Source organism: Excalfactoria chinensis, chromosome 10 (assembly GCF_039878825.1).
Source record: "Excalfactoria chinensis isolate bCotChi1 chromosome 10, bCotChi1.hap2, whole genome shotgun sequence".
Lineage (NCBI taxonomy): Eukaryota > Metazoa > Chordata > Aves > Galliformes > Phasianidae > Excalfactoria > Excalfactoria chinensis.
The window spans coordinates 18,905,027-18,932,199 of NC_092834.1; the positions used below are offsets into that span (position 1 = coordinate 18,905,027).

The window sequence follows — 27,173 nt, forward strand, 5'->3', positions numbered from 1 at the left end:
ATAAAGATACCTCACATGGCATCGTGGCTCCTCTGCCTCGTTCGGGGCCTGGCAGGTCTGTCTTCAGACAGGCACTCAGACAAGCCTGGACACCCAGAGCAGCCTTTTCCAGCTGGCGGCCGGTCACCAGTGGTGTCCCCCAGGGCTCGGCACCGGGGCCGCTCCTATTGAACACCTTGATCAGGGATCTCGGCCAGGACATCGAGTGCACCCTCAGTAAGTTCACAGACAGCACCGAGCTGGGACGGAGTGCTGATCTGCTGGAGGGGAGAAAGGAGCTGGAGAGACCGCATTGATTCGATGGTTGGGCTGCAGTTGGACTGCAGGACCTCGAAGCTCTTCCCCAGGTGGAGCAATTCTAGGATTCCATGATCCCAAATGCATCCCAAGTCCATCCCATATCCAGAGCCCAGCCCATATCTATCCCATTTCCGATATCCCATCCCGTATCCATCGCATATCCACATCCCCACAGCCCACGTGCCAATCCCAAATCTCACAGCCCAATCCCAATCTCATTCCCAGTCCCTCATCTCCAACCCACCTCCCACCTGTCAATCCCAATCCCTCATTCCTAATCCCAATCCCTCATTCCTAATCCCAATCCCCCATCCCGTCCCCGGTCAAATCCGAACGCATCCCAAGCCCCGCCCCTGCCGCCGCTCCGCCCCGCCCCCGCTCTCTCATTGGTCATGGGCAGCTCCGGCCCGCCCCCGGCCACTCTTTGGTCAGAGGCAGTTCCGTCCCGATCGTACTTCTCATTGGTCAGCGGCAGCACCGCCGGCTCCGATTGGCTGAGGCTGCCCGGGCAGCCCCGAGGCGGAACCGCGGCACGACGGGAGCGGTGCTGAGCACGGCGGCGCCGGAGGTGTGCGGGAGAACGGCTCCGGGCCGGGGCCGGGGAGAGGAACCGTGCGCGGCCCGAAGCGGCCCGCCCTGCCCTCCGGCGTGGGATGCGGGGATTTGGGGCGGCTGAAGGACTCGGGGCCCCCACCGCCGCAGCGCCGCTGCCCGCGTCCGGGCCGTCCCCCCCGAGCCGTCCAGAGCTGCTCCCGGTGCCTCCCGGGGCTGAGGTGGGCTGTGGGGTAATGTGGGGCTATAGGGAGGGTATAGAGTAATATGCAGGTACGGGGGGGGGGGAGGGGGCGGGGAATAGGGTAATACGGGGCTGTGGGGGGCAGTGGGAGGGATCTAGGGGTGAATAGTGGGGGATATATGGTTGTAGTGGGCTGTGGGGGGATACCAAGGGATATGAGGAATTGGGTTGCTCTGAGAGGAATATGGGGGCTGTCGGGGGATGTGGGGATGTAGGTAGCTGTTGTGGGAATGTAGGGGGGTGTGGAGGTATGGAGGGGCTATTGGGAGAGATCTGGGGCTATAGGGAGCTTTTGGGGGGCTATAGAGGGATATAGAGCAGTGCGGGGTTTATAGGAGGATATGGGGCTGTAGGGAGCTAGGGGGACTGCAGGGGTAGATGTAGGTGTATATGGGGCTATGGGGAGCTTCACAGTGGCCATAGGAGGGATATGGGGTTATAGAAAGTTGTCTGGAACTTCTGACGCGGTATAGGAGGATATGGGACAGCAGGGGCTCTGGGGAGGATATAGAGGACTGTGGAGGGGATACAGGGCTGATGCTGGGCTGTGGGGGGCTACAAGGGATCATGGGGTTATAGGGAGCTGGGGGGCTGCAATATTATATAGGGCTGTGGGAGAGCTATAAGGTTCTAAAAGGGGCCTGTAGGGTGCTCTGGGTGGGTTATAGGAGGATTATGGGGGATATGTGTCTCTAGGGAGCTGTGGGTGGGCAATAGGAGGATTCTAGTGGGATACGGGGCTATAGGGGATGTATGGGGCTATAGGGTGATATGGGGCTACAAAGTGGGTTATAGGGGCATGTGGGGCTAGAAGGCTCTCCCTCGCTTCCCCTTTCCCTTTCCCCCTCCCTTCCCCCTTCCATAGCAGGGTGGGTGAAAAGCTAGTCCCGAAATTTAAATCAGAATTGGAATTGTATTGGACTAGAATATGACTGTTTTGTGGTCTTGGATCTGAACTGCGTTTTCTCCTGGGGCTTCAGGTCCAGGTACTGTTTAATAATGACTGTGGAGAAGGTTTCAGCATCCAGTCTCCTGCTCAGGAAGAAAGAAGGAAGTTTCTGGAGAACTTGCAGACAAGTAGAGCTGCTGCTGAACCTCCCCTTCCAAGAAGGCAGCAGGTGAGGCTGTGGTGCATCTCAGCCTTTCCTCAGTGCAAGGTAGCAGCGATTCAGGCTGTGCTTTGCGCTGCTTCTCCAGCAGCACTTGTGCTTCTATCTGAGCAGCAGGCGGCCGCCAACGCTGTCTGCTGACTGCAGGCTGGGCAGGCACGGGAAGCCCTGCCTGCAGCAGCAGCAGCTGCCCTGCTTTGGTTCAAAACTGTCAGACCTCTGTACGTCTTTGCTCCCCCTCCAGCCGGTTGTGAAGAGCCCTTCCATTGTGGAGAGGGCTGCGGCTTGAGTTGAGCATCTCCTGGTGTGTCACACAGATCCAGGGCTTTCAAGAAGCCGCTGCTTTCAAGTGCTTCAGATGGTGAATGTTCCTAGACAGAGCGCTTGTCTCCTTCAAGCTCTGAAGCCAAGGTTTGTTCTGTAGGTCCCGCTGATGGCACAGGCATCAAACAGCCCAGAGCTCATGGCTGGGGAGAGACTGCGTATTGCTTTGTGAAGGGAGAGCTGGAGGAGGGCTTTGAGCAGCGCTGCGCAGGAATGCAAGCAGCTGGTAAGAGAAGAGGTGTGTGTGCTGAGAGCAAGGGCTGTACGGCTCATGTCTGGGTGCTGACATGGAATGCAGGCAGAGCTCTTTGCAACTAAGTGTTGGCTTCAGTTTAGCTCCTCCTTTCCTCTCTCCCTTTCAGCAACCTCTGTTACCATTCTGCTGAGAATGGCTAAAGGTGCACCCGTGGCTGGCATCAAGACTAACTTGATCAAGCCATAGGAGAGCTCCAAACAACAAGAAGCAGAAAATTGTTGCATGTTCTAGGGGAATATGCAGACATCACACGTGACAGGTTATGCATAGATTACTGAATTTTTTGGAGATAAATCTATCCCCTGTTCTTGCTGCATTCTTTCCTCTTTTCCTCCTTTCCAGCCTCACTAAAGGAAATTCTCATCTCTGCTGCACCTTCTGTCCCACCAGGACCTCTCACTGCCTGGACAAACGTTTTCATAACACTTCTGGGCATGTGACATTTCCATAACTGACCAATCCTGACTGCACAGCAGTTCCCATTCACACGTGTTATTCCGTCAATTAAAAAGAAAACGAGAGAAAAACTACCAATCTGAACAGCCAGCAGGACCTAGCTGAGCTCTGCTGTGTGATCTAACTAAGAGCTCGGTCCATCTGCAGGTGTCGGCAGCGTGAGCTACGACTTCTTACTGGTTGGGGTGCGAGGCCGAGAAGGCGTGGAGGGCGCGGCTCCAGGCCAGCCAGGAGATGTCACAGCACGGATGGCATCACCCGGAGCCTGTGTGCTGTCACAGTGCGCTGCCATGACGACGCCGGGCCCTCCCCAAGGACAGCCGGCCACTGGCTCCAGGCACCTCATTTGTGAGCTGTGCTGTCCGCAGCCGCTCGCCGTGCCCTGTGCCTGAGAGCAGCCCCAGCAGCAGAGCAGCTCAGCCTCATCGCGCTCGTCCTCCAAGGCTCAGAGAGGTGAGGGAGAGCTCCTGCACACTTCAGGCTGCAGAGCCCAGCTGCAGGATGCGGGCTTGGCTGCAGTGTGTGTGAGGGGCGTGTAGCACGAGACTGGCAGGACTGGCAGTGAACACCTTCCTGTTCAGGAACTCCCGTCAGTAACTGCTGTGCTCTTGCCTTTAGGTTTGGAGGCACATGCCTGCCAGCATGGACGGAGCTTGGGTGGGGACCTGGAGACCTCATCGTCCACGTGGCCTCATCTCGGCCCAGTTCCCCAGCCCCGGGCCCCAGTACTCCATCCCGGGGACAACAGGTACAGCGACCATCCCTGTGAGGCGCATTGGGGACATCACGGGGCAAAGCAGCTCCCCAGCCTTGCCCTGTTCTGTCAGAGCCTCCTGGCTCTGGCACAGCTGCAAGCCAGGCCTGGCCGAGGAAGGCCAATGCTGCTGGCGCTGCTCCTTGTGACCCGAGGACAAAGGGGCCTGCTTCTGGTCTGGGTCCAGAGGAGCTCAAAACATGCAGCTGCACAGGGGTGTGCTCTCTTCTGCTTTTCCTCCTAGGTTACGTGGGCCACAGCCCCACCAAAAACCGTGCCCCCGCGTACACCTTTAGAGGGACCAAACGGCCTGCGGCAGAGAGCTGTGGGCCAGGTCCCTGCTACTTTGTGGAGCCGGCCATCACTAGGAATGGCAAGTACGTGGTTCCAGGCACCCACCTCCGGGGACGACCCACGACAAAGACCACCGTCACCCCCGGACCGAGTGAGTAGCACTGCTGCAGCACTTCTCCCAGACAACACGAGCACGCAGCACGTTTGCCTGGGGTCAGCTCATGCCCTGATGGAGCTGTAGGTCTTTTTTGAGAGAGCATGAGCTGCTCTGAGCAGCGATAAATGCCCTCGGAGAAGGACAGCTGCCCAGCACCATGGGCCCAGGGCACAAGGCCCCCATGTTTGAAAAGAACAAGGAGCAGGGAGCTGACAGGAGGGACAGCAAGGCAGGACATAGTGGCGGGGCACAGAGAAGTGTCCCCGCCGTGCTGCCTGTGTCCCCCAGCAATTCTGCAGCTCCTCAGAGGACCCTTTCTGGCTGCAGAAGGAGACCAGCCCTTCACAGCTTTCTTCCTCCTCTCCTCTGTCCCAGGTGACTACCGCACCGAAGCTGCCAACAGGCACGTCTTCAAGTGCCCACCGGTGCAGTCCATGGCCTTCCGGCGGGAGCCCCTCCGGACAGACCGCCCTCCAGGTACGTGACCCTGGCAAAGGCAGACCCTTCAGCCTGAGCATCCTCCAGGAATGGGCTGCTGCTCAGCACCAGCAGAGGGCCTACTGCATGGCCTGTGCTGCAAGATGTGGTGCCGGGCCACAAGCTTTCTTACATGACCACCACCTCTCGGCCAGCAGCGTCTCCAGCTGCTCATGCTCGAAGCTGCTGGCACTGGCCCTGTGTCAGAGGAGAGGCAGGAACTGGCAGAGGGGCAAGATGTCCCTCCACTTCCCACCAGCGGGCTGGGCAGGCTGCCCCTCGCTGCTGCTTCCATTTCCTCCATCCCTTCACGCACACACTCTCTGCAGGTCCTGGCACTTACACACTGCCCAGGCTGATGGGGCCCAACACAGCCTACACATCGGCCAGCCCCTGCTACTCCATGAGGGGAAGGAGCCAGCGCGGTCGCTTTGATGAGGACCTTGCCAAGGTGAGCTCCGCTGCTCCTCTTTTCCATGTTAGTGTCTGAACCTGGGCTGCTCTCCCTGAGCCACAGGGGCTTCCAACCCTGCTGCAACTTTGCTTAATGCAGCCTTCCAGGGAAAGAGAGAGCCTTGAATGTGACCCCAGCCCCGTGTGGCCATGCCTCTCTTGCAGACTCCAGGTCCTGCGGCGCTCCCCAAAGTGGCTGTGGATGTGTACAAAACCAGGGCGCCCGCATACACGATGCCAGCCCGACCAAAACAGGGAGAGGGCAAAGCAGTGAAGCCCGGGCCAGCAGACTACAGCGTAGGCCGGGTAAGGCAGCTGCTCAGCTCTTCCCCTCTGCTTCACAAGCACAGCCTTCATGCCTCTCCCCCTTTCTCTGAGGCTTCATCCAGCCAAACAGCTTCTGGCTGCAGGAACCAAGTGCAGGACAGCAGGCCTGCTCCTTGCCCTCGTGCCACCTCCAAGTAGAGGAAGTGAGGAACAGCACAGCAAGCAGCTTTTCCTCCCTCTGCTCCATTTCCCTTCAATGGGCTGTGCTGGTCCTTCACAAGCTCTTCGGGGGGGATGCAGCTCAGAGGGGCTCCAAGCAGCACACCCCCAGCATAGGAGAGTTAGCTGTGAGGTCCCAGGTGCACATGAGGGGCCCATAAGAGCACATGTAAGGCCAGCACACCTCCCTGAGCCAGCTCTGCTCTAGCAGGGAACCACACCGGCTCTGCACTGGCGCTCAGCCCTTCCCAGTGAGGCACCACGGACTGTCTGGGATTGGGAGGGGTGCAGGACAGCAGGGAGCAAGGGCAGCAAAGAAGGGCCCTTGCTGATCTGCCTTTCTGCCTGCCCTTCCAGGTGACGCTGATCAAGCCCCAGGCACCTGCCTCCACTTTTGGGATCCGGCATTCCCTCTACACAACCCCTCTCATCGTGGAATAAGACAGCAAAGTCTGGAAGGCTGTGATTGCTTTCCTGGAACGGGAGGGGAGGAGAAGAAAGAGCAGCCAACTGCCGGTTTCCTTCTGATTCCATTTCCCTTCATCCAGTTGGGCTTTTGCCCACTATACTGTTAATGTCAGTGTTAGGAGTAAGTCATTAATAAATTAATTTAGTACCTTTATGTATACCTTCTTGTTACTCCTTTTTCCTCACCGCTGCACACAGAAATGCACTGCCGCTCCCTGAAGCCTTTCTAACATCAGCGCATTGCAAACCACTGATGCTTTATCAGCCATTTGCAGTACTGAGGTCTGCCATGAGCTGAAGTAAGGAATCAATGCAGCAAATAGCAAAGGGAGGCCGGCCGTGGGCAGTGCAGCCCTTCCAGCGCCATCAGGTAGATGTCAGTGAGATGCCTGGGGCTGGGTGACTTAAACACCTGCTGGTGATCACCTGCCAGCTTACAGGATGGGCAGCATTTCCTGTACCTGTGACAACACCTGGCTTGGCCATAAAGACATTCCTGGAACAAAGGCTGAAGGGAAAATAATGAAACACGGAGGCAAAAAGAGAATAAAATGTAATGGATAGCAACAAAGACAGAGAAAGCAAGTAGGAAAACTAACCACAGCACAACAAAGGAAAGCAAAGCAAAGCAAGGCAAAGAATGGAAAAAAGCAAACTTGCAGGAATGGAGGAATGGGGGAAGAGCTGTGCCCCTGCTTGCCACAGGAGCTGCATGGGAGGAAAAGAACCTGGGCCAGAATGTAAGAGGAACTCCTTTGGGTTCTGGGTTTGAAGCACAGCTGAGAAGCCATGCCCGGGAGGAGCTGTGGGCCGCTCCAGGCCACCTTGCTGTCTCCCCAAGAGATGAGGTGCATAGGCTTGGCAGTGGCTGAAGTGCTGGCCAGAAGCAAGCATCCGTGTGGAGGAAGGCAAAGAGTGGAGGAGGATCCAGGGTAGCTACCGGGCATGGCCTTGCTCAGCAAGGGGAGGAAAAGCCTGGAGAGCATGAGCAGGGAACAGAGAAGGGCAGGCAGTAGGTGTGAAGCTGGGAGCAGAGAATGGTTTGGGTATAAAGAGACCTCGAAGATCACACAGTTCCAACCACCTGCAGTAGGCAGGGACACCTCCCTCTACACCAGGGAGCTCCAAGTCCCACCCAGCCTGGCTTTGTGCACATAAACAAAGACAAACCACGTCTACCCCCTGAAACCTGTAACAGCCACTCAAGGGGACACACAGCACCTCTCATCATTTCATTACTCTGCGTGCAAGGTTTAAAAGCAGAGCGCTCACCCACAACCAGCAAAGCATCTTCCAGGTCTCCTGACCTCCCAGATTTAATACTGTCTGTTATGTCCTTGTTAGCAATGCCTCTGTACACATCAAAAACTAGGAGGAAGAGTCCATGGTAGTGAGTCAGAGAGATCCAAAGGACCACTTTGCAAGAACAAGCTCCTCACGTGCTGCATGAACATCCTATCATTCCTGCAGCACTGCCAGCTAAATCAGGACCTTCCCACTAGAATAATTCATTTCCATTGCTAACATGCTTACTAATTGGCCTACAACTGTTCCCATTTTCAAGGCCTGGCAGATGAATTTCTCAGCTCCTCCCCCCCCGCCCCAATGGTGGTCACACTCCACGATCTCTGCTTTCCATGCTAGAGCAGCAGCAAATTGTACTTAGGTTTCTGAAATCCCTTCCAGTCTCAGAAGGGAATAAAACAGACCGAAGGGAATGGATGCAATGGGGCTCTCGCTAAGACACCTGTTGACCCAGAAGAGCTTGCACTTACTCAACACCTATGAAGCTCCTACACAAGCATCACACACAAACAAGGAAGGGAAGAAAAACCCAGGACGCTGTGGAGGGGTCCTACCTCTCAGGAGGTGATGCCTGTTCCATGTATAGAGGACAGACATAAATTGCACCTCATCTGTTCCCCATTTCTTCTCCCTCGCTTCGTACAGGCACTTATTATGGATGACAAAGTAAGGCTCATGGAGAAGACTGGGTATACATGAGATCTTTAATTCATTGGTGCTAGAGAACTGATGGAACATACTTGTCCAGATCATGGGTATTTTCCAACAAGCACCAACCAGGCACGGCAACTCACAGCTGAAATGTCATTGCCCCTGCCAAGTAACCAGTCTACCTACAGGCTTCTCATTAGAGACTTGCAAACGAGACCAGAACCCATTTATTCCCATTTCACGGGTTGGCTTCTTTTCACCACACATCACATGCACAAGAATAGATTGCTCTTGCAAAGAAGCACATTCCTACACACCTGAGCATCCTGCTGAGCAAGGGCATCATCCACATACATTCCCTCATCTCTGTTACCCTGCAAAGGTACAAGGACAGAAGACACAGCTCACCACAGCATCTACTGGAAGCAACACTGGATACCAACAGCAGCTCCAGACATGCAATCAGGTTTCTTTAAGAGTTAATAATAAATTAAGATGACATTCATAGTGAAGCAGTAAGTCCTTGGCCTGAACTTCAACAATACAAAAGAAAGATTTCCAAACCTTCACAGCCCTCCTCAGTTCAAGCACATCAGACGTGGCGGTGGGAGTCATCATCCCAACCATCACTCTCTCAAAATTCCCACTCAGCAACCACATCAAGTCACCAATCAAATCCTAGAAAGCCAAGAGAGGAGGAAGGAGGTGGCAGAAGGTACGGCCTTCCAGGACAGACAGAACCGAGCTGTTCACCACTTCTCTTTAGGCTCTAACCCTCCTTGCATCAACAATTGCTCTGAACTGAACAAAAACAAAACTTCCTTGGTCAAGGAAATTCTCCACCGACCTTTCTCTTATGGAGATTGGGTCCTTTGTCACTTTTCACCCAAGTGACACAACCACCTTCACACATCTCTGTAGATCTTTTAGGTGATCAGAACTTGCTGACGTTGGGAAACATTTAGTTTGGTCAAGATGTCGATGATATCTTCATCCGTGCCTGCAAGAAACAAATGGAAGCCAGTCAGGCTGCTTGCACAAGAATCAGAACTGCCCTCTGGTCTTGTGCCGCCCCAAGTCCCCTCCACAGCCAGTTTTCAACAGCCCCAGGACTACATCCATGCACACAAAGCTGCCAGGACCCACTCCACCAGAGGAGCCGTATTTCAGGACATCAGAAAGGCAGCTGTGTTTCCTCTTCCCAACTATTTTTAGGGCAGTTGTGCAGCAGAGCAATACAAGCATCTGCGCTTCCCTCGAACAAGCCACCAGAGCAGCCATTCCCAGTGCTGGGAAAAAAAACAACAAATAAACTTGACCTGCGGAGGGAGATCAACTTACCAAAGCTCTTCATGGCCTTCCTGAGTGCTGTGCTTCTTGCTCAGCGCTGAAACTCGAGATCCCCTTGATTGTTGCCTATGGCCACAAGAAAAGGATTTAGCAAAGGCAGACTTGCACCCGTGCACACAGAGAGTTGAATTAAAACAAAACAAAGCACATAAAAGATGTGAACACAGAGATAGTAAAACTCCACCCACACAAGTGATGTTGTATCAGACTTCTGTCTCATGCAGCAGTCTATTCTAGGGGGACTTCCCAGGCACATCAGAAAGAAGCCACAGGGGCACAACTATATGGAGAACATATCTCCATGTTGCTGCCCACAGAGTCTGCAGTGAAACAAAAGCTGGACCACCTTGCATCTGTGTTCAGTCCCACCAGGCCTTCTTCCTAGCAGTTCTCCATGTCAATCATAAAGCAGTGTGCTCCCATCATAGCCCTAGCTACTTCTCTTGTAGCAGGTAAGGAACATTACTCAGCACCATTACTTTTGCTCTACTCGGCACTGGTGAGGCTGCACCTGGAGAACAGTGTCCAGGTCTGGGCTCCCAGTACAAGAGACAGCTGGACACATGTTATGGTTTTGTAATCTGGTTGGTGTTGGTATTCCACATCAAAACATCATGTAGGAGAATGGGAGTTAAGGGGACAAGTTTTTTTTCTGCGGACTGCCTTAAATGGGCACGTGGGGAGCGGCACCGGAGGGGAGGTCGGGAAGGGGACGGGGTTTCTGGCCCTGGCCCGGCTCCCTGCCAGGAGACAGCGTGGTCGGGACTTCCTGCCTCCCGCAGCCTGTCGGTGAGATCGGGATTTGGTTTTCTCCTTGTTGAAACTCGCTTGTTGTTGTTTAGTGTTACTGGGTTTCTTAAACTCCCGTTCGTACTCAGATCATCCTTTCTTCATTTTTTTTTTCCTCCTAGACCCATTCGCGGTCTCCCTTCCCGTCCCCTCAGCCGGAGTGCACGTGGCCGCACCGCGCTGTTAGGGAAGAGAGGTACTTTTGTTCCTGCCCCCCTGGGTTTGTTCCCTTGTCACGAGGGAGCTCTAGAGAGAACCCCGTGACAACACACTGGAAATGGAGGGCTACCAAGATGGTGAAGGGATTGGAAGACGTCTTCTATGACAACAGCCTGAGAGAAGTGGCTGCTCAGTCTGGAGAAGGGGAGTTCAGGAGGATCCCACCCATGGCCATCAATCCATGCAGGGAGGAACAGAGAGAATGTAGCCAGGCTGCATCCAGTGGAGCCCAGTGCCAGGACCAGAGCTTGCCACCAAACATCAGGAGCACTCCTGCACTGTGTAAGTGCTGCAGCACTGGCACAGAGACCCACAGAGGCTGCAGAGTTTCCTCTAGGTGATCTCCAAGCCCAGGATGTGGCCCCGGGCACCAATTCTGCTGGCCCTGTTGCAGCAGAGCCTGGACCAGATGGGCCCAGAGGTCCTTTCCAACACCAATCATTCCGTGCTTCTGCAACACACCACGACATGCTGTGTTTGGCTCAAACTGGCCATTCACAAACAGCTTTCTCCTGCCTCTTGCTCAGTGCCATCTCTGTGGGATCACACTGCCTCCTACGATCCAACTCTGTTCCAGTCAAGGTCAACACCAACGCAGCGCTGACCTTCATGGAGCCTGGGCTTTGGAAAACAGGCACAGGAATAACCACTGCATGGGTGGAACCTTGTGGGTTGAACCAGGAGGGAGCAGTACGCCCAGAGAGCTTATCTGGAAAAATACTTCCTCTGTGAACTGACATTCAGTTGCGTTTTCCATTCACTCTCAAGCAGGAGAAGCACAGATGTGTGGGGCAATATCTTCTAGAAGGAGGAAATGGAAAGAAGTTATAAATTCACCACTCAAAAAAAAAAAAAGACAGACTAATCCTGCCCCATCTACACGTCCTATGTTTATCTGAATGGAGCAAATGCCTGGCACAGCGTGGTACAGCAAACAAGCACACTCACCATCACTCGAGGTTTTGCTCAGTCTCTTGTGGCTCAGGTCCGCCAGCAGCTGGCAACTGCAATAAAAGACAGAAAGAGAAGGAGTTTTTAGCAAAGCTCTACGTGAGAGAAGGATGGGGTGCACAAGCAGATAATGGCTAAGAAATGCTTTTTCTATCCCGAGAGTGACAGCCTGGCAGAGGTTACAAAGAGAAGCAGACCGCCACCCTCGTCCTGCCCACAGTGCCTGAGTGCTGCTGCCATGAGCCCAGCACACGGCGTCCCCATGTCACAGATGTGACAGCGGGGTCTGGCTTGTGGGGTGCTTCTCCAAGGAAACCAACGCACGGTGTCAGGAGGGGAGGAGGAAGCAGCTCATCCTGCCACTAACGCTGCCATTGTGCGTCCCTCCCCAGGACTCCTACAGCTTCCTCTTCCCAGCCCCGCTCACCTCGCAGGCTACAGACACTGCTGGGCGCTCACACTCGATGCATGTCATCTTCTTCTTGTGCCTCTGGGCCACTCTCTGCAGGGCTGCGCTGAGTTCCCGCAGCTGCAGCAAGAACTGCTGATCCTGTGCTGACGGATGGAGGAGTTTCGTGCCGGCACCCAAAGCACGTTGTCCCCAGGCTCCCGGTGCCACGGCAGGATGCTCCTCCCCCCCATCGCCCCTCAGCTCTCGCATCCTCCTACGATCTGCCTAAGGACGCAAAGACCCTGCGGAGGGATCCGGACGGGCTGGTCGACGACCGATGCCCACCAATAGCATGAGGTTCAACGACAGCAGCTGCAGAGCAGGCGCATGGCGCGGGGCGGCGCCTCGGTGATGACGTCACGAGGGCGCGACGACCTCACCGGCGAAAGGGAAAGACCCCAGCAGGGAGCGCTCGCCCCATTCGGCGGACCGACCAATGGGAGCGCAGAGGAGGCGGGGCCGAGCGCGGCTTCTCCGCCAATAGCGCTTGCGGGCGCCGGTCCGCTATGACGGCGCCGGTCCGCGATGCCGGAGTTGCGGAGCTCCGCGCGGGTCGAGCGCTGCTCCGCCGCCCCGCGTCCCCGCCGCCGCCGCCTGTGCCGTGCCTCGGGGGACGCCGGGCGGTCAGGCGAAGCCAGCGCAGGGGCAGAACTGAGCCGTCCTCCGGAGTCAGCGTGGCGGTGGGGCGCTGCTGGGCGGTGAGAAGCGGCGGCTGACCGCGAGCGGCGGAACGCGCCCGGTCTCGAGGAGCAGCTCCTGGCTGAGCCGGGCAGCCCCGAAAGAGAGGGACCGATCCCACGGATCGAGACGTGTGAAAGCCTGGCAGAGAATCAGGCGGGCGCCCGCAGGGAGGTGCAGAGAGGACGGAGCCAGACCGCACCCGGTGGTGCCCGGCAGCGGGACCGGAGGCACGCGCTGCAGCACGGCAGGTCTCCCCGTAGCGCTGCCACCACCGTGCTTCTTCCCCTGCCGTGCGCTAGGCAGGCTGCAGAGCACGTCCATACAGCGCACGCCCAGAGGTGCCTGTCCCGTACAGTGTGTTCAGCGGCTGGGGGATGTTGGGCTGGTTGCGGTGAACCAGGAGCTGCAGCTCCTCAAGCTCTTCCTCACTGACAGTCTGCCATCACGGCTGCTGCTGCCGTTGTCCCTGTTGCCTTGTTTTGTGCCTGGGTGTCATGATTTTGCAATTTTGTAATTTTGCTATTGGTGTTCCACATCATAACATCATGTGAGAATGAATAATGTTAACTAAATGTGCAGCTCACAGAAGAAGACTACATATCCCAGAGAACATCACGGTCAGGGATAAGTCATATGACAAGGACGCTATATAATCTGACTTTGGGGCCAGACTTTCTCTTGGATCTTGCCAGCCAGGGGTGAGCCGTGTGGGAGCATTCCAGCTGTTTTGCCTAGAGTTTCAGTAGGCCTCTCGGTTTCGGGACTCACTCTCTCTCTTATTTTACCTGATTCATTAGCACTAATTTCAATTATATTGTATTATATTGTGTTATCCTGTATTTCAATATAGTATTTAGTAAATAAGTGTGCCTCCTTAGATCGTTGCCACTGTATTTATTTTCTTTTTCCCTTTTCCTTTTGGGATAGCGGCCTGCAGGCCGGCTGTCCCCCTGTCACAGGCACAGGTAGATTTTCAGTTAAACCGTGACACTGGGGAAGGAGATGGTCACGTACTAAGCATCGGGTGTGTTGACGTGGGGACACTTGGCAAGACTGGTGGCCCTGTGAGGCTATTGAGGGCCGCAGAAGCACTGGGCACGTGTGGAATGCTGGGTCGGTTCTGGGCTCCCCAGCTCAAGGCAGACTCCCCTGTGCGACTGCAGCAGGGAAGCTGCTCTGTGGGGAGGCTGTACTGTGCTCATCTGCAGAGCTCCCTGCCAGCCCCTGTGCTCCTGTGTCAGGTGGATGTGTGAAGGGAGACAGCGAGCTGGGGGATGTTGGGTGGCTTTCTGGAGCCAAAGCACCACAGCCCTGCAATGCCAGCACGTGTTTGAGTGTCATCAGCCACATCCCTCCCCGTGCCTCCATTCACTGCAATAGGAGCTGAGTTGAGTGCACCTGTGGGGATGTGGCACCCACAGCCTCTCTGGGCAGCAGTGCCAGGGCCTCAGCTCCCCCTCAGTGAACAACTTCTCTCTGACTCAGAAGAGTCATAGGCACGTTATAGGAGTTTCTTTTTTCCTGTACAGTAGGGCTTTGCCTCCAACTTTGGCTTTGTTTCTATCACTAGCTATCAGATAGCAAATTAAGTTCAATGCAGTGCAGCTGGTGCACTGGGGCAGCAGCAACATTCACTGATGGTGCTTAGTCCCTAGAGATCACACCATATCCTAGACCAACGCAGGAGAATTTATTCTCTCCTCTGCAGATCCTATACAACGTTCCCACAACTTCTAGGGACTCTCTTCCTAGAGTTTGGACCTCAAGCCCAGCCTCTTCCAAACGCTGAAAGGAAAATCAATAGCTGTTCAATTTCCTTTACATTTCTTGCCTCTTACATTACACTATGACAAGCTTAACATGGAATGGGCTTCCTAGCCTCAAATAGCAGAAGTAACCTCTCAGTTAGGTAGGGATATCCATTTTTCATATATATATAAAACAAAGAAAACAAACAAAACAATAAGAACGTTTGCATTGTAGCAGAATGTTTACAGTGAGACATCCACATCCAGGTGTCCTCATAAGCAAGATCTCTGCAAAGATAGTTGTCTGATAGAATCACAGCCTCATGAAGGCCATCCTAGAATTAACAAAGCCAAGTGTTCTACAGAAAGCTGCAAAACAAAGGGGAGCTTTTCACACAACAGAAAGTGGGTACAACTTAAAAGTCAGGTGTATGGGAACTGCTGAATTATGGCCTGAACCTCTGATTGACCAGCTGAGGCAAGCCCTGAGTCAGCTGTGGGAGCGCAGGAGAAAGGCAGTTCCTCTGTGTGACTGGAAGGGGTGCAGCCTGGCTGCAGCTCTCAAGGAAGGATCTATTTCTGGAGATTGCTCCTTTGGGAGGTTTTATTATTATTATTATTTTCTGTGAGCAAGACATAGGAAGTGCACCTGGGTCAAACAGCAGTTGGATAACACAAAGGAGAAAGCACCGTGGCAGTTCTCCTTTAGACTTTGCAGGCTTGAATCTTCACCAAACCCTGTCGTGCTGCAGAGAGCAGGTGGCAGCAATTCACTTGCATGAGAAAGGCGTGTGGCCTGGTTCCAGCCCTCCGGAGCCTCATTTCAGGGCTGGCTGCCCGCAGGGAGGGAGCTGTGCTTGGAGGTCTGCTCCTGGGTGGTGTTTTGTGTGTCCTGTTCCTCAGAAAGGGGTAAGCAGTTCTGTGGTTATTTACTGGGTGAGTCCTTAGTGTTTCTTGGGTTATTTAAAACTGTGTCTGCTCTTGTGTTGCCTACAGTGGCCATTTTGGGTTGAGGGTTGCACTTGAGGGGTTGTGGGCTGGTTGTAAGGAGGTCTCTCTGGCTTCATCCCCTGTGGACTGCCTGGGCCCAGTTCCTCGTGCTTTAGTCAAGCTGAGAATGGCAGTTGGTATGTGTGGAGTGATGGGAGTCTGTGCAGGAATGGTGGTGCTTAGGAGGAAGGCGCGGTTTGTCTTTGTTTTTGTTTTATGGGTACCGTTGGCTGAATGTCGATGGTTTACGGTCTGGTCCTGCTCAGTTCTGTGACTAGTGGGGCAGAGGGATTTTGCAAAATCCATGCGTCCAGGAAAGGGAAACAGGGGTCTACAAAATAATTAAAGACAGCAGCAAAGATCTGAGTACATACAAACTAATTGATTAAATATGGTATCGGAATGCAAGATAACTCACTATAATACAGTATAATTAGAACTGAAGCTAATAAATATAATGAGGGAGACTGTCCTTCCAGTGAAGGTAAAGAAGAAATCAAGTCAGTTTGCAGAGGCAAAGGCTGTCCAGCTGGCCTTAGATGTTGCTGAACGGGAGAGGTGGCCAATGCTGTATCTTTATACTGACTCATGGATGATGGCAAATGCCTTATGGGGGTGGTTACAGCTGTGGGAACAAAATAACTGGCAGCAAGGGGTAAACATATTTGGGCTGCTGGACTAGGGAAAGACAGTGCTGCCTAAACAAAAGATATGGTTGTAAAGGTGCATCATGTGGATGCACACGTGCCCAAGAGTCGGGCTATTAGAGGACAACAAAACAACCATCAGATAGATTGAGCTGCCAGAATTGAGGTGGCTCAAATAGACTTGGACTGGCAACATAAGAGTGAATTATTTCCAGCTCAATGGGCCCATGAGACTTCAGGCCATCAAGGAAGAGATGCAACATACAAGCGAGCTAGAGACAGATGGCTGGACTCAGCTATGGATGCTATTGCACTGGTTATTCATGACTGCGACACATGCGCCACAATTAAAGAAGCCAAGAGGATGAAACCTCTCTCGGAGGAAGGGTGGTGGCAAAAATACAAATATGGGCAGGCATGGCTGGTCAATTATATCACCTTGCCACACTCTCACAATGGTAAGTGTGATGTGCTTACCATGGTGGAGGCAATCACTGGGTGGCTTGAAACATACGCAGTCCCCCATGCTACCACCCAAAACACCATATTGGGTCTTGAGAAACAAGTCCTGGGGCGACATGGCATCCCAGAAAGAACTTAGTCAGACAATGGGGCTCATTTCAAAAATCCCCTTAATAACACTTGAGCAAAAGAGCATGGCATTGAATGGATTTATCATATCCCCTACCATGCACCAGCTTCTGGTAAAACTGAATGATACAATCGGTTGTTGAAAGCCATGTTGAAAGCAATGGGTGGTGGAACACTTTAACCTTGGGAGAAGCATTTGGTGGAAGCCACCTGGTGGGTCAACACCCGAGGATCTATCAATCGCAACGGTCGTGCCAGCTCCCTACACTCTGTCAAGGGAGATAAGGTCCCTGTAGTACATGCAAAGAACATTTTGGGAAAAGCAATTTGGGTCTTTCCAGCTTCTGGAAAGGGTAAGCCTCTTCGTGGAACTGTTTTTGTCCAGGGACCTGGGTCCACTTGGTGGGTGATGCAGAAAAATGGGGATAGTCAGTGTGTACCACAAGGGAATTTGATGTTGGGGGAGTGCAGTCAGTAATTGCATGTAAATACGTATAGGTTTCTGTGTGCATGTGTTTAACCCTTGTTAATTGTGGTTTCTTTGTGTATATTAAGCACGACATAGTGATGTAGAATAAGGAGTGGAATGTCATAGCTGGATGATTTTTTGTTACTGGTTTTCCACATCATAACATCATGTAGTGCACCAGGAGTTAAACCGTTAATGTTCCAGTTCTGCCCCTTGGCACCGTGGCCCTGCCCCTTGGCCCTTTTTTTTTTCCTAACTTCGAAGTAATGTTCAAATCTTATGTTTATGCCCGCATTCGTCACCAAACAACTGTCTCAGAGTTATCTACATCAGTCTGTGTCTGTGACAGGAGGAGCAGTAGGCCCATGGACCCCCTGGCTTCTGGCAAATGCAAAGGGAAAAAGGGAAAGGGGTAGGGAGAGCTGGGCTCTAGGAAGCAGAGAAGCGCAAATGATCTAAGGAGGAAAACTTAGTTTACCAACTATGATATTGGAATACTAGATAACACAATATCATACAATCTAATTGGAATTGAGGCTAATAACTTAAGTAAAATGAGAGAGAGAAAGAGTGGTTTCCAAAGACCGAGAAGCCTACTTTGAAACTGAAGGTGCTATGGCTTGGAAGCACAGCCATACCCACTGCCAGGCTGTGAAAGAGAGAGCGAGCGTCAATTCCATGATGTGTTTCCCACTCCAACCATGAGGTCCTCTGGGATGTGTAGTTCTTCTCTGTGCTCCACATGATGTTATGATGTGGAATACCAATAGCAAAAATTATAAACCCATGACAGCTGGCACGGTCTAGCTGGCCCCTACGTGGTCTGTTCGGCTCAGTCGTTCCATGATGCTGGCCAGAGGTCTTGGCCGTGGCAACTTCTGTGCACTGGCAGGGTCTGCCCAGCCCTGGAGGGCTCCGCTCGGCTCGATTGCTCCACAACGCCAGCCAGTGGTCTCAGCTGTGGCAACTTTTGTGGTCTGCCCAGCTCCAACCGACTGGTTGTGAGGTTGCTTCCTCACTTTCTTGGCTGTGCTGGTATGGTCTGTTAAGCAGTGAGCCACCGGCACGCTTTGCAGTGACGGCCAGGGTTCTCTGCCAGGTGACTAGTGTTAGTGAGTACAGTCTACCCAGCTCTGAGTGACTGGTGAGTTCGACAGTGGCTGCTTGAGGTCTGTGCCCAGGCATCCCACGTGCGCCGGCAGGGTCAACCTGGTCCCGGCAGTTTCCGCTCTGCTGGGTAGTTCCATGAAGGTTCCAGGGGTCACTTCCGTGGCGTCTCAGATGTGCTAGCACAGTCTATCCGTCTCTGAGCGACTGGTGCACTGCGCCTTGGAGGATAGGTGTCTCTGCCCAGGCAGCTGGCATACACCATCATGGCATACCCAGCTCCGCCGCAGATGTTGGAGGTTGCTGTCTGAGTGGCTCGGTTGCGCCGGCCCAGTCTAACAGGCTCTGAGTGACCAGTGAGCTTTACCACTACCGTTTGTGGCCTGTGCCTGGGTGTCTCATGTGCAATGGCACTGTCTAGCCCACCTGAGCGGAATTTGCTTGTCTCAGTAGTTTCGTGTCGGCAGACAGATTTCTCTACCATGGTGGTTCAGGTGTGCAGGCACAGTCCGCCCGGGCCTAGCTTATTCCGCTCAGTTCAGTTGTTCCGCTGCAGGGGCCAGGGGTCTTGGCCGTGTCGGCTTGGATGCAGTAGCACGTTACTCTTGGTTCTTGTGAGCTCTGCGTTGCTTGGTCGTTCTGTGGTGGTGGACAGGTTTCTCCATATCGGCTCGGTTGCACCAGCATGTTACTCTCGGTCTTGGCGAGCTGCACTGGGCTTGGTTGTTCCGTGGTGGTGGGCAGTTTTTTCGGGTGTGGTGGCTCGGGTCACCAGTATGGTTCACTTGATCAGGTTGGCTCCGCTCAATTTGATGGTTCCACGGAGCTAGCTAGGGGTCTCGTCAGTTGCAGCTGGCGTGCGCAGGTCAGGGTTCCCATGCATAGCGGCCACTGCTTGCATTGGACGTTCTGTTGCAGCGGACAGGGTTCTTGGCTGTGGCAGCTTGTTTATGCCGGCTTGGTTGCGCTGGCACGTCACTCTTGGTCCTGGCAAGTTCCGCTTGTCTCGGTCATACCGCGGTGGCAGACAGGTTTCTTGGGTGTGGTGGCTTGGGTGCACCAGCATGGTTCACTTCATCAGGTGGGCACTGCTCAGCTTGCTGGTTCCGCAGCTATAGATAGGGGTCTTTTCAGTTGCAGATGGTGTTCATTACTAAGGTTGGCCTGCCATAATGGGCCCTGCTCACCTTGGTCGTTCCATGGCAGCGGCCAGGGGTCCAGGCCATGGCAGCTTATTTGCACCCACACAGTCCACAGAACCGCGGCGGCCTCCACTCAACTTTCTGGTTCCACAGTGGCACTGCCAAGGAACTACTGAGCTGGGTGAATTCCGCTTCAGTGGACTAGACAGTGCCGTTGCACATGAGCCGCCCAGGCACAGACTGCAAACGGCAGGCGCAACCGAGCCACTCAGACAGCAACCTCCAGCATCCGCGGCAGAGCCGGGTATTCCATGCCAAGGTATGCCAGCTGCCTGGACAGAGACCCCTGGCCTCCGAGGTGCAGTACGCCAGGCGCTCAGTGCCGGATAGGCTGTTCTGGCACATCCAAGACGCCACGGAAGTGACCCCAGGCAACCATTGTGGAACAACTGAGCAGAGCAGGGCCTGCCTGGACCGGGTTGACCCTGCTGGCACACGTGGGCCGCCTGGGCACAGACCTCAAGCAGCCATGGTCGAGCTCACCAGTCCCTTGGAGCCGGGTAGATCGTACTGACTAATGCTAGTCACCCAGGCAGAGAGCCCTGGCTGTCGCCACAAAGCATGCCTCTCGTTCACTGCTTAACAGACCGTACCGGCACAGCCGTGATAGTCAGAAAGCGACCTCCAGCATCCGTGGTGGAGCTGGGTAGACCTTGCTGACTTACTCTAGTCACCTGGGCCGTGACCACTGGCCACCACCACGAAACGCACCAGTAGCTCTGAGCTCGGTAGACCATAACAGCGCAGCCAAGATGGTCATTCAGCAATTTCTTGTGCCCATGGTGGAGCTTGATAGACCGAGCTGGCACAGTTGAGCTGCCACAGCAGTGACACCAGGCTGCCAGTGCGGAACCATCAAGTTGAGCAGAGCCTGTCGCGGTTGGGCGGACTGTGCTGGTGCAAACAAGCTGCCATGGCTGAGACCCCTGGCCACTGCCACGGAATGACCAAGTTGCGCAGCACCCACTGTGCCAGGCAAACCTTATCGGCACACGCCAGCTGCAACCGATGAGACCCCTAGCTACTGCCATGGAAACAGTGCTGAGCCGAGCCCAGCCGATCAAGTGAACCATGCTGGTGCACCCGAGCCGCCACGCAATGACCAAGCCAAGCAGAGCCTGCCTGGATCGAGTGTAGCGTACCAGCACAACCGAGCCGATATGGCCAAGACCCCTGGCCCCTGCAGCGAAACAACCAAGCTCAGCGGAAGAAGCCAGGCCCAAGCAAACCGTGCCTGCTCACCTGAACTGCCATGGTAGAGAAATCTGTTTGCAGCCACGGAACCACTGAGCTGAGCGGATTCTGCTTGGGTTGGCTAGACAGTGCCACTGCACATGAGACACCCAGGCACAGACCGCAAGCGGCAGCGGTAAAGGTCGCTGGTTGCTCAGAGCCCATTAGACCGGGCTGGTGCAACCGAGCCACTCAGACATCAAACTCTAGCATCTGTGGCAGAGCCGGGTATTCTGTGCCAATGTATGCCAGCCACCCAGGCAGAGACCCCTGGTCTCCGAGTCGCGGAGTGCTAGACACTCAGAGCTAGATAGCCTGTGCTGGCACATCTGAGATGCCACGGAAGTGACCTCTGACAACCACTGCGGAACGGCCATCGAGCAGAGTGGAGCCTGCCCGGACCTGGTTGATGGTGCCAGTGCACGTGGGCTGCCTGGGCACAGATTTCAAGCAGCCAAGGTTCAGCTCGCCAGTCGCTCAGAGCTGGGTAGACTGCACTGACTAACATTAGTCGCCCGGGCAGAGACCCCTGGTCTCCACCGCTGAGCGTGCCGCTCGCTCACTGCTTAACAGACCATACCAGCACGGCCGAGAAAGTCAGGAAGCAATCTCCAGCATCCGCGGTGGAGCCGGGTAGACCTTGCTGACTTATGCTAGTCACTTGGGCAGTGAACCCTGGCCACGGCCACAAAATGCACCGGTAGCTTGGAGCTTGGTAGACTGTAACAGTGCAACCAAGACAGTCAGTCAGCGATCTCTAGCACCCGCGACGTAGCCAGGTAGACTGAGCTGACGCAGCCGATTTGCCACAGCAGCAACACCAGGCCACCATCACTTAACAATCAAGTTGAGCGGAGCCTGCCATAGATTAGTGGACTGTGCTGGTGCAAACAAGCTGCCACGGCTGAGACCCCTTTCCGCTGCTGCAGAGCTACCGAGCTGCACATATTCCGCTTGGGCTTTCTAGACACGCCGGTGCAGCCAAACCAGTCAGTCACCTACATATAGCATCCACAGCGGAGCCGTGTAGACTGTGGTAACATACACCAGCCACCTGGGCGGTGACCCCTTGCTGCTGCTGCAAATCGTGCCTGACGCTTGGATACAGGAAGACTGTGCCAGTCCATCCGAGCCATCATAGCGACATCCCCTGGTTGCTGCCCTGCCGCAGAATGACCAAGAGGATTGGAGCCTGCTGGGGCTGGGCAGATCGTAAGCAGCAAGCTGCCCAGCACTGTCAGCTGCCTGGCACATATGGCAAACTGTTGCTCGGAGCCTGGCAGATCTAATTGGCACAGCCGAGGCGGTCGGGCATTGACCACTAGTGTCCACCGCAGAGTTGGTTAGACCGTGCTGGTGTAGCTAAGCTGTCATGGGAGCAACCACTGGCTGCTATTGCAGAGCTATCAAGCTGAGCAGAGCCCGATAAGGCCGGGTGGACCGTGCCTGCGCATACCAGCATGGCACGGCAGAGAACCTTGGCCGCTGCCGCAGAATGACCGAGGCAAGCGAAGCCTGCTTGTCCAGGCAGAGCATGACAGCATACAATGGCTGCCACTGTAGAGGAAAACAGGTATTCTGGAAACAATGTGTCATATTATGCTAAAAAGCATGATTTCATAGAGAAAATGTCTTCTTTTGGGGATGAAAACCAGTATTTTGGGGAAAAATTCTATTTTTCAGGATGAAAACCAATATTTTGCTGTGAAAATTATATTATTGCAAGGATAAAGAGTGATACTTAAGAGAGAACTTCTTATTTCTGGGATAAGAAGTGATGTTTGTGTGAAAATCTTCAAATTTTGACAGAAATTGATATTTCGGATGGAAATGCGCTTATTTTGTAGAGGAAAATATATTCTGGAAACAATGCGTCATATTATTCTACAAAGCATCATTTTGATGAGGAAATGTCCTCTTTTGGAGATGAAAACCAGCATTTTGTGGAGTTAATGCTATTTTTAGGGATGAAAAGCTTGATTTTTTTGAATGAAAATTATACTTCATTAGGGTGGAAATGTCTTTATTTTGTAGAGGGAAACACTCCCCAAAGCACTGCTTTTCATCCCCAAACGAAGACATTTTATACACAAAAAAATTCTCTTTTTAACACGATATTACCATTTCTCCCCAAAATTGTTTTTTTGTCTTGAAAATAAGACAATTTCACCATTTAATATCATTTATGTCAAAACTTAGACAGTTTTCCCCCGAATATCACTTTTTATCTCAGAAATAACAAATTTGCTCTGTCAAATATCACTCTTCACCTAACCAAAGTGTCATTTTCTCCTCAAAATATTGCCTTTCATCCCCCCAGAGAAGACATTTTCTACACAAATTTCCTCTTTTTTGCACAATATGAACATTTTTCCCTAAAATTATGTTTTTGTCTTGAAAGTGCCACAATTTCACCATTTAATATCAATTTATGTTAAGATTTGGGCATGTTCCCTCCGAATACTACTATTTATCCCAGAAATAATTATGATCTCTCTAAAGTACCTCATTTTATCCCAGGAAAAAGACTTTTTCCCCCCAGAACACCACTTTTCATCCCCAAATGAAGACCATTTCTACACAAATTTCATCTTTTCTGCGTAAGATGATGCTTTCTCCCCAGAATACCATTTTTTCTCCAATATATGACAATTTCTCCACTTAATATCAATTTATGTCAGTTTATCAATTTATCAGAAATATTTGTCATTTTTTTTCCCAAATATCACAATTTATCCCAGAAATAAAGCATTTTATCTGTTAAAAATAACACCAAAAAGACATTTTCTCCCCAGAGTATAGCTTTTCATCCCCAAAAGAAGACATTTTTCTACTCCAAGTTATTCTTTTTAACATAATATGGCGCTTTCACCCCAAAATGCACATTTTTGTCTCCAAAATATGACAGTTTCTCTCCTTAGCATCAATTTATGTCAAAATTTAGACATTTTTCCCTCGAATATCACTTTTTATCCCAGAAATAACAAATTTGCTCTGACAAATATCACACTCAATCCTACCAAAAAGACATTTTCTCCCCAAAACACTGCTTTTCATCCCCAAAGAAGGACATTTTATACACAAAAAAAATCTCTTTTTAACACAATATTACGGTTTCTCCCTAAAATTGTATTTTTGTCTTGAAAATGCGACTATTTCACCATTTAATATCAATTTATGTCAAAATTTAGACAGTTTTCCCTTGAATATTACTATTTATCCCAGAAATAATACGATCTCACTAAAGTATCACACTTTATCCCAGGAAAAAGACTTTTTCTCCTGAAAACACAGCTGTTCATCCCAAATGAAGACCATTTCTACACAAATTTCATCGTCTTTGCATAATATGTCGCTTTCTCCCCTAAATACCATTTTTTTTGTCTCCAATATATGACGCTTTCACCACTTAATATATAAAAAAATTCGGACATTTTTACCCAAATACTACAATGTATCCCAGAAATAAAACATTTTCTCTGCTAAATATCACACTTGAGCTCCCCAAAATACTGCTTTTCATCACCAAAATATCTCTTTCTGGGGAAAAGGCGTCATATTATGCTAAGAAGATGGAATTTGTGTAGAAAATGTCTTCATTTGGGGATGAACAGCTGTGTTTCGGGAGAAAAAGTCTTTTTCCAGGGATAAAGTGTGAGATCGCATTATTTCTGGTATAAATCGTGGTATTTGGAGGGAACATGCCTGAATTTTGACATAAATTGATCTTAAATGGTGAAATTGTGGCAATTTTGAGACAAAAATATTACTTTTGGGGAGAAATTGTCGTAATGTGCTAAAAAGAGCAATTTTTCGTAAAAAAATGCCTTCTTTGGGGGATGTAAAGCAGTATTTTTGGGAGAAAATGTCTTTTTGGTGGGATCATGTGTGATATTTGTCAGAGCAAATGTTTTATTTCTGGGGTAAAGAGAGATATTTGGGAGGGAAATTTGTAAATTTTGTCATAAATTAATATTAAATGGTGAAATTGTCACATTTTCAAGGCATAAATATTATATTGAGGAGAAATTGACATAGTTTGCTAAAAAGAAGAATTTTGTGTAGAAAACGTGTATTTAGGGGGGATGAAAAGCAGTGTTTTTGGAAGAAAATTTCATTTTGGTGGGATCAAGTGTGATATTTAACAGAGAAAATTATTTATTTTTGGGAGAAATAGTGATATTCTGGGGAAAAATATCTAAATTTGGACATAAATTGATATTAAGGGTAGAATTAAGGGAGACAAAAAAGTGTATTTTGGGGACAAAGCGTCATATTGCACTGAAAAGATGAAATTTGTTTAGAAATGGTCTTCATTTGGAGATGAAAAGCAGTGTTCTGGGGAGAAGAATTCTTTTTCCTAAGATAAAGTGTGACATTTTAGTGAGATCATTTATATATGGGATAAGTAGTGATATTCAAGGAAAAAATGTTTAAATTTTGACATAAATTGATATGAAATGGAGAAATTGTCATATTATCGGGTCAAAAATATTATTTTGGGGAGAAAGTGACTTACTGTGCTAAATAGAGAATATTTTTGTAAAAATTGTCTTTTTTTCATGATGAAAAGCAGTTTTGGGAAGGAAATGTCATTTTGGTGGGTTCAAGTGTGATATTTGAGAAAATGTCTTATTTCTAGGATAAATTGTGACATTCAATAGGAATAGTTGTTGAAATTATTACATAAATTGATATTAAGGGGAGAAATAGTCCTGTATTTGAGACAAAAAAGTGTATTTTGGGGAGAAAGCATCACATTACGGAAAAAAGATGAAATTCAGCTTGCTTATTGTTCCAGTGGGGAAGACAGGTGCTCTCAGACATCAGTTCAGGGGGTTAAACCAACACAGCTGCAAGATGCCATAATTATTCCAAGGGAAACAGTGTCTTCAGATGTCACAGCTCAGTCCACGCAAAACCACTGTGCAGAGCCTTAGCTCTTGACCACCATTTCTTCCCCACCCTTTACTACTGCAAGCAGCTGGAACAAACTTCTCAGGAGAAACACAGGGCAGCAGGGCCCTGGCAAACCATAACCAGGCGCAGCTGGCAAGAGGGCAGTGCCTGCTCTTTGCTCCCAGCCTGCCCCAGCAGCTCAAGGAGCCTAGCAATGCTGTCCTGTTGCAGCATGCACACAACCCAACCGCTTACTGAGGCAACAGAGGACGAGGAGGGCTCCCCCTGCTCCACCCCTTCCCCTTCAAACCAGAGAGAGGAATAAAAGCTTCTTTTCCTGAGGAAAGAAGCTGCAAGTGAAAAATAGTGAGGAAGAAGCATTTCCTCAGCTTTCTTCTATTAAGCAGTCAGACTCTTCAACAAAGCAATGTCTCCAAACCAGCCAGTTAAAAGAACCAACCCCAAAACACATCTCCAAAAGACAGTTGCCACCATTTCTGACAGCGAGAGTCCCTCTGCATCCCCTCAACAGCCATACACCTTGAAGCTCATGGCTGCTGTTGCTGTCATGAAGCAAACTCCCTTGGTCTCACCGCCAGCCTGTACGAGGGCAGATGCAGCGTGCCATCCCGGCCCAGATTTTCTGCTGAGACATCTCCCAGCAACCACCCAGCACCAAACCCAGCTCACCTCTTCGGCCTGCTCAGCCCAAGCTGTGCCCAGCTCACACACACGCGGCGTTGCTTCTGATGGGCTCTCACAGGGTGATCTCTCTCAAGGATGGCTCACAGCTCAGTCTCTGCGTGCAGCATGCTCACCAGAGCACCAGCTCTGCTTGCCAGCTGTGGGACAAACGCTCCCACCCCAGTGGTGACTGTGACCTCAGCCTGTGCCCGCATCACTTCTGGGCTTTCATCATAGGCAAAAAGAACAGTCACCTCCTAGAACCAAATTCTAAGAAACCAACAGCAGGGTTACCAAATGGGCTTACTTGAGGTAAACTAAGAGAGAAATTCAGATGACTCTTGTGCAGCCAGCGCTTGCTTGGCTACTGCACCGTCAGACCAAGGAGGCATTGCCCCCAGGCTGCCTCCAGCTTGGAGGCCAGAAGGATTTGAGCTCCCAAGCAACCAGCAAGCATTCGGACAAACCAGCCCTCTGCTTTCTACAAGGACAGACAAGTCTTTCTTGGCACATCGGCTCGGCAGAGGCACAACAGCTCTGTTCTTGGGCCGCAGCGCACCGTGGCCAGGCGCTGCTCAGACACTGGGGCTGCATTTCCTCCTGGGCATCCACACATGCTCCAACTCTCCTGCAGCTTTCTGCAGGGTCTGTGACTTCCTGCTGGGGAGCTCCTCACACTCTTTTGCAATGTCATTCCTGCCTCCTCTGGTATCATACCGGGAGATGCTGCAGAGTTCATTAGCCTTGACTTCCTTCCTTCCATCAGCAGCTGCTGCTACACTGACCTTCATTCACACAAGGATACCGTCTGCTTCCAGCACGAGCTGCAGAGAACAGAATTAATTGTCGCCATCGGACAGCAGAAGACATTGCCAG

The 27,173-nt window shown here is 51.7% G+C and overlaps 1 protein-coding gene and 1 long non-coding RNA gene across 8 annotated transcripts; one reads left to right on the forward strand and one right to left on the reverse strand.

The window, feature by feature from the left end:
- The first annotated feature begins 775 nt into the window (after positions 1 to 775).
- Positions 776 to 6,488, forward strand: LOC140256750 (ciliary microtubule associated protein 1A-like). Of its 7 annotated transcripts, none has more exons than XM_072345530.1 (11): positions 776 to 1,073; positions 2,077 to 2,214; positions 2,630 to 2,767; positions 2,892 to 3,044; positions 3,389 to 3,694; positions 3,860 to 3,989; positions 4,240 to 4,440; positions 4,822 to 4,923; positions 5,253 to 5,374; positions 5,542 to 5,682; positions 6,220 to 6,488. In XM_072345530.1, exons 6-11 carry the CDS (start codon positions 3,872 to 3,874, stop codon positions 6,301 to 6,303), a joined length of 768 nt encoding a protein of 255 aa, XP_072201631.1. In that variant the 5' UTR covers positions 776 to 1,073; positions 2,077 to 2,214; positions 2,630 to 2,767; positions 2,892 to 3,044; positions 3,389 to 3,694; positions 3,860 to 3,871; the 3' UTR covers positions 6,304 to 6,488. The 7 variants fall into 7 exon arrangements, with proteins under 7 accessions (XP_072201631.1, XP_072201630.1, XP_072201632.1 ...); XM_072345529.1 differs by having other exon boundaries at positions 2,630 to 2,755; XM_072345531.1 differs by lacking the exon at positions 2,892 to 3,044.
- A 1,834-nt stretch (positions 6,489 to 8,322) lies between these two features.
- LOC140256787 (uncharacterized) lies at positions 8,323 to 12,402 on the reverse strand. The gene is made up of 5 exons (XR_011904856.1): positions 12,023 to 12,402; positions 11,593 to 11,648; positions 9,628 to 9,702; positions 9,134 to 9,286; positions 8,323 to 8,660 (listed from the first exon to the last, which is right to left on the reverse strand). It is a non-coding gene; the product is annotated as an uncharacterized lncRNA (long non-coding RNA).
- Between the last annotated feature and the right edge of the window lie 14,771 nt (positions 12,403 to 27,173).

Bases quoted from the DNA above. Each gene is read 5' to 3' on its own strand.
- LOC140256750 (XM_072345530.1), top strand. From the start codon at position 3,872: ATGCCTGCCAGCATGGACGGAGCTTGGGTGGGGACCTGGAGACCTCAT. The intron at 5,375-5,541 runs GTGAGCTCCGCT...CCTCTCTTGCAG, and splicing joins TTGATGAGGACCTTGCCAAG to ACTCCAGGTCCTGCGGCGCT. The intron at 5,683-6,219 runs GTAAGGCAGCTG...CTGCCCTTCCAG, and splicing joins CAGACTACAGCGTAGGCCGG to GTGACGCTGATCAAGCCCCA.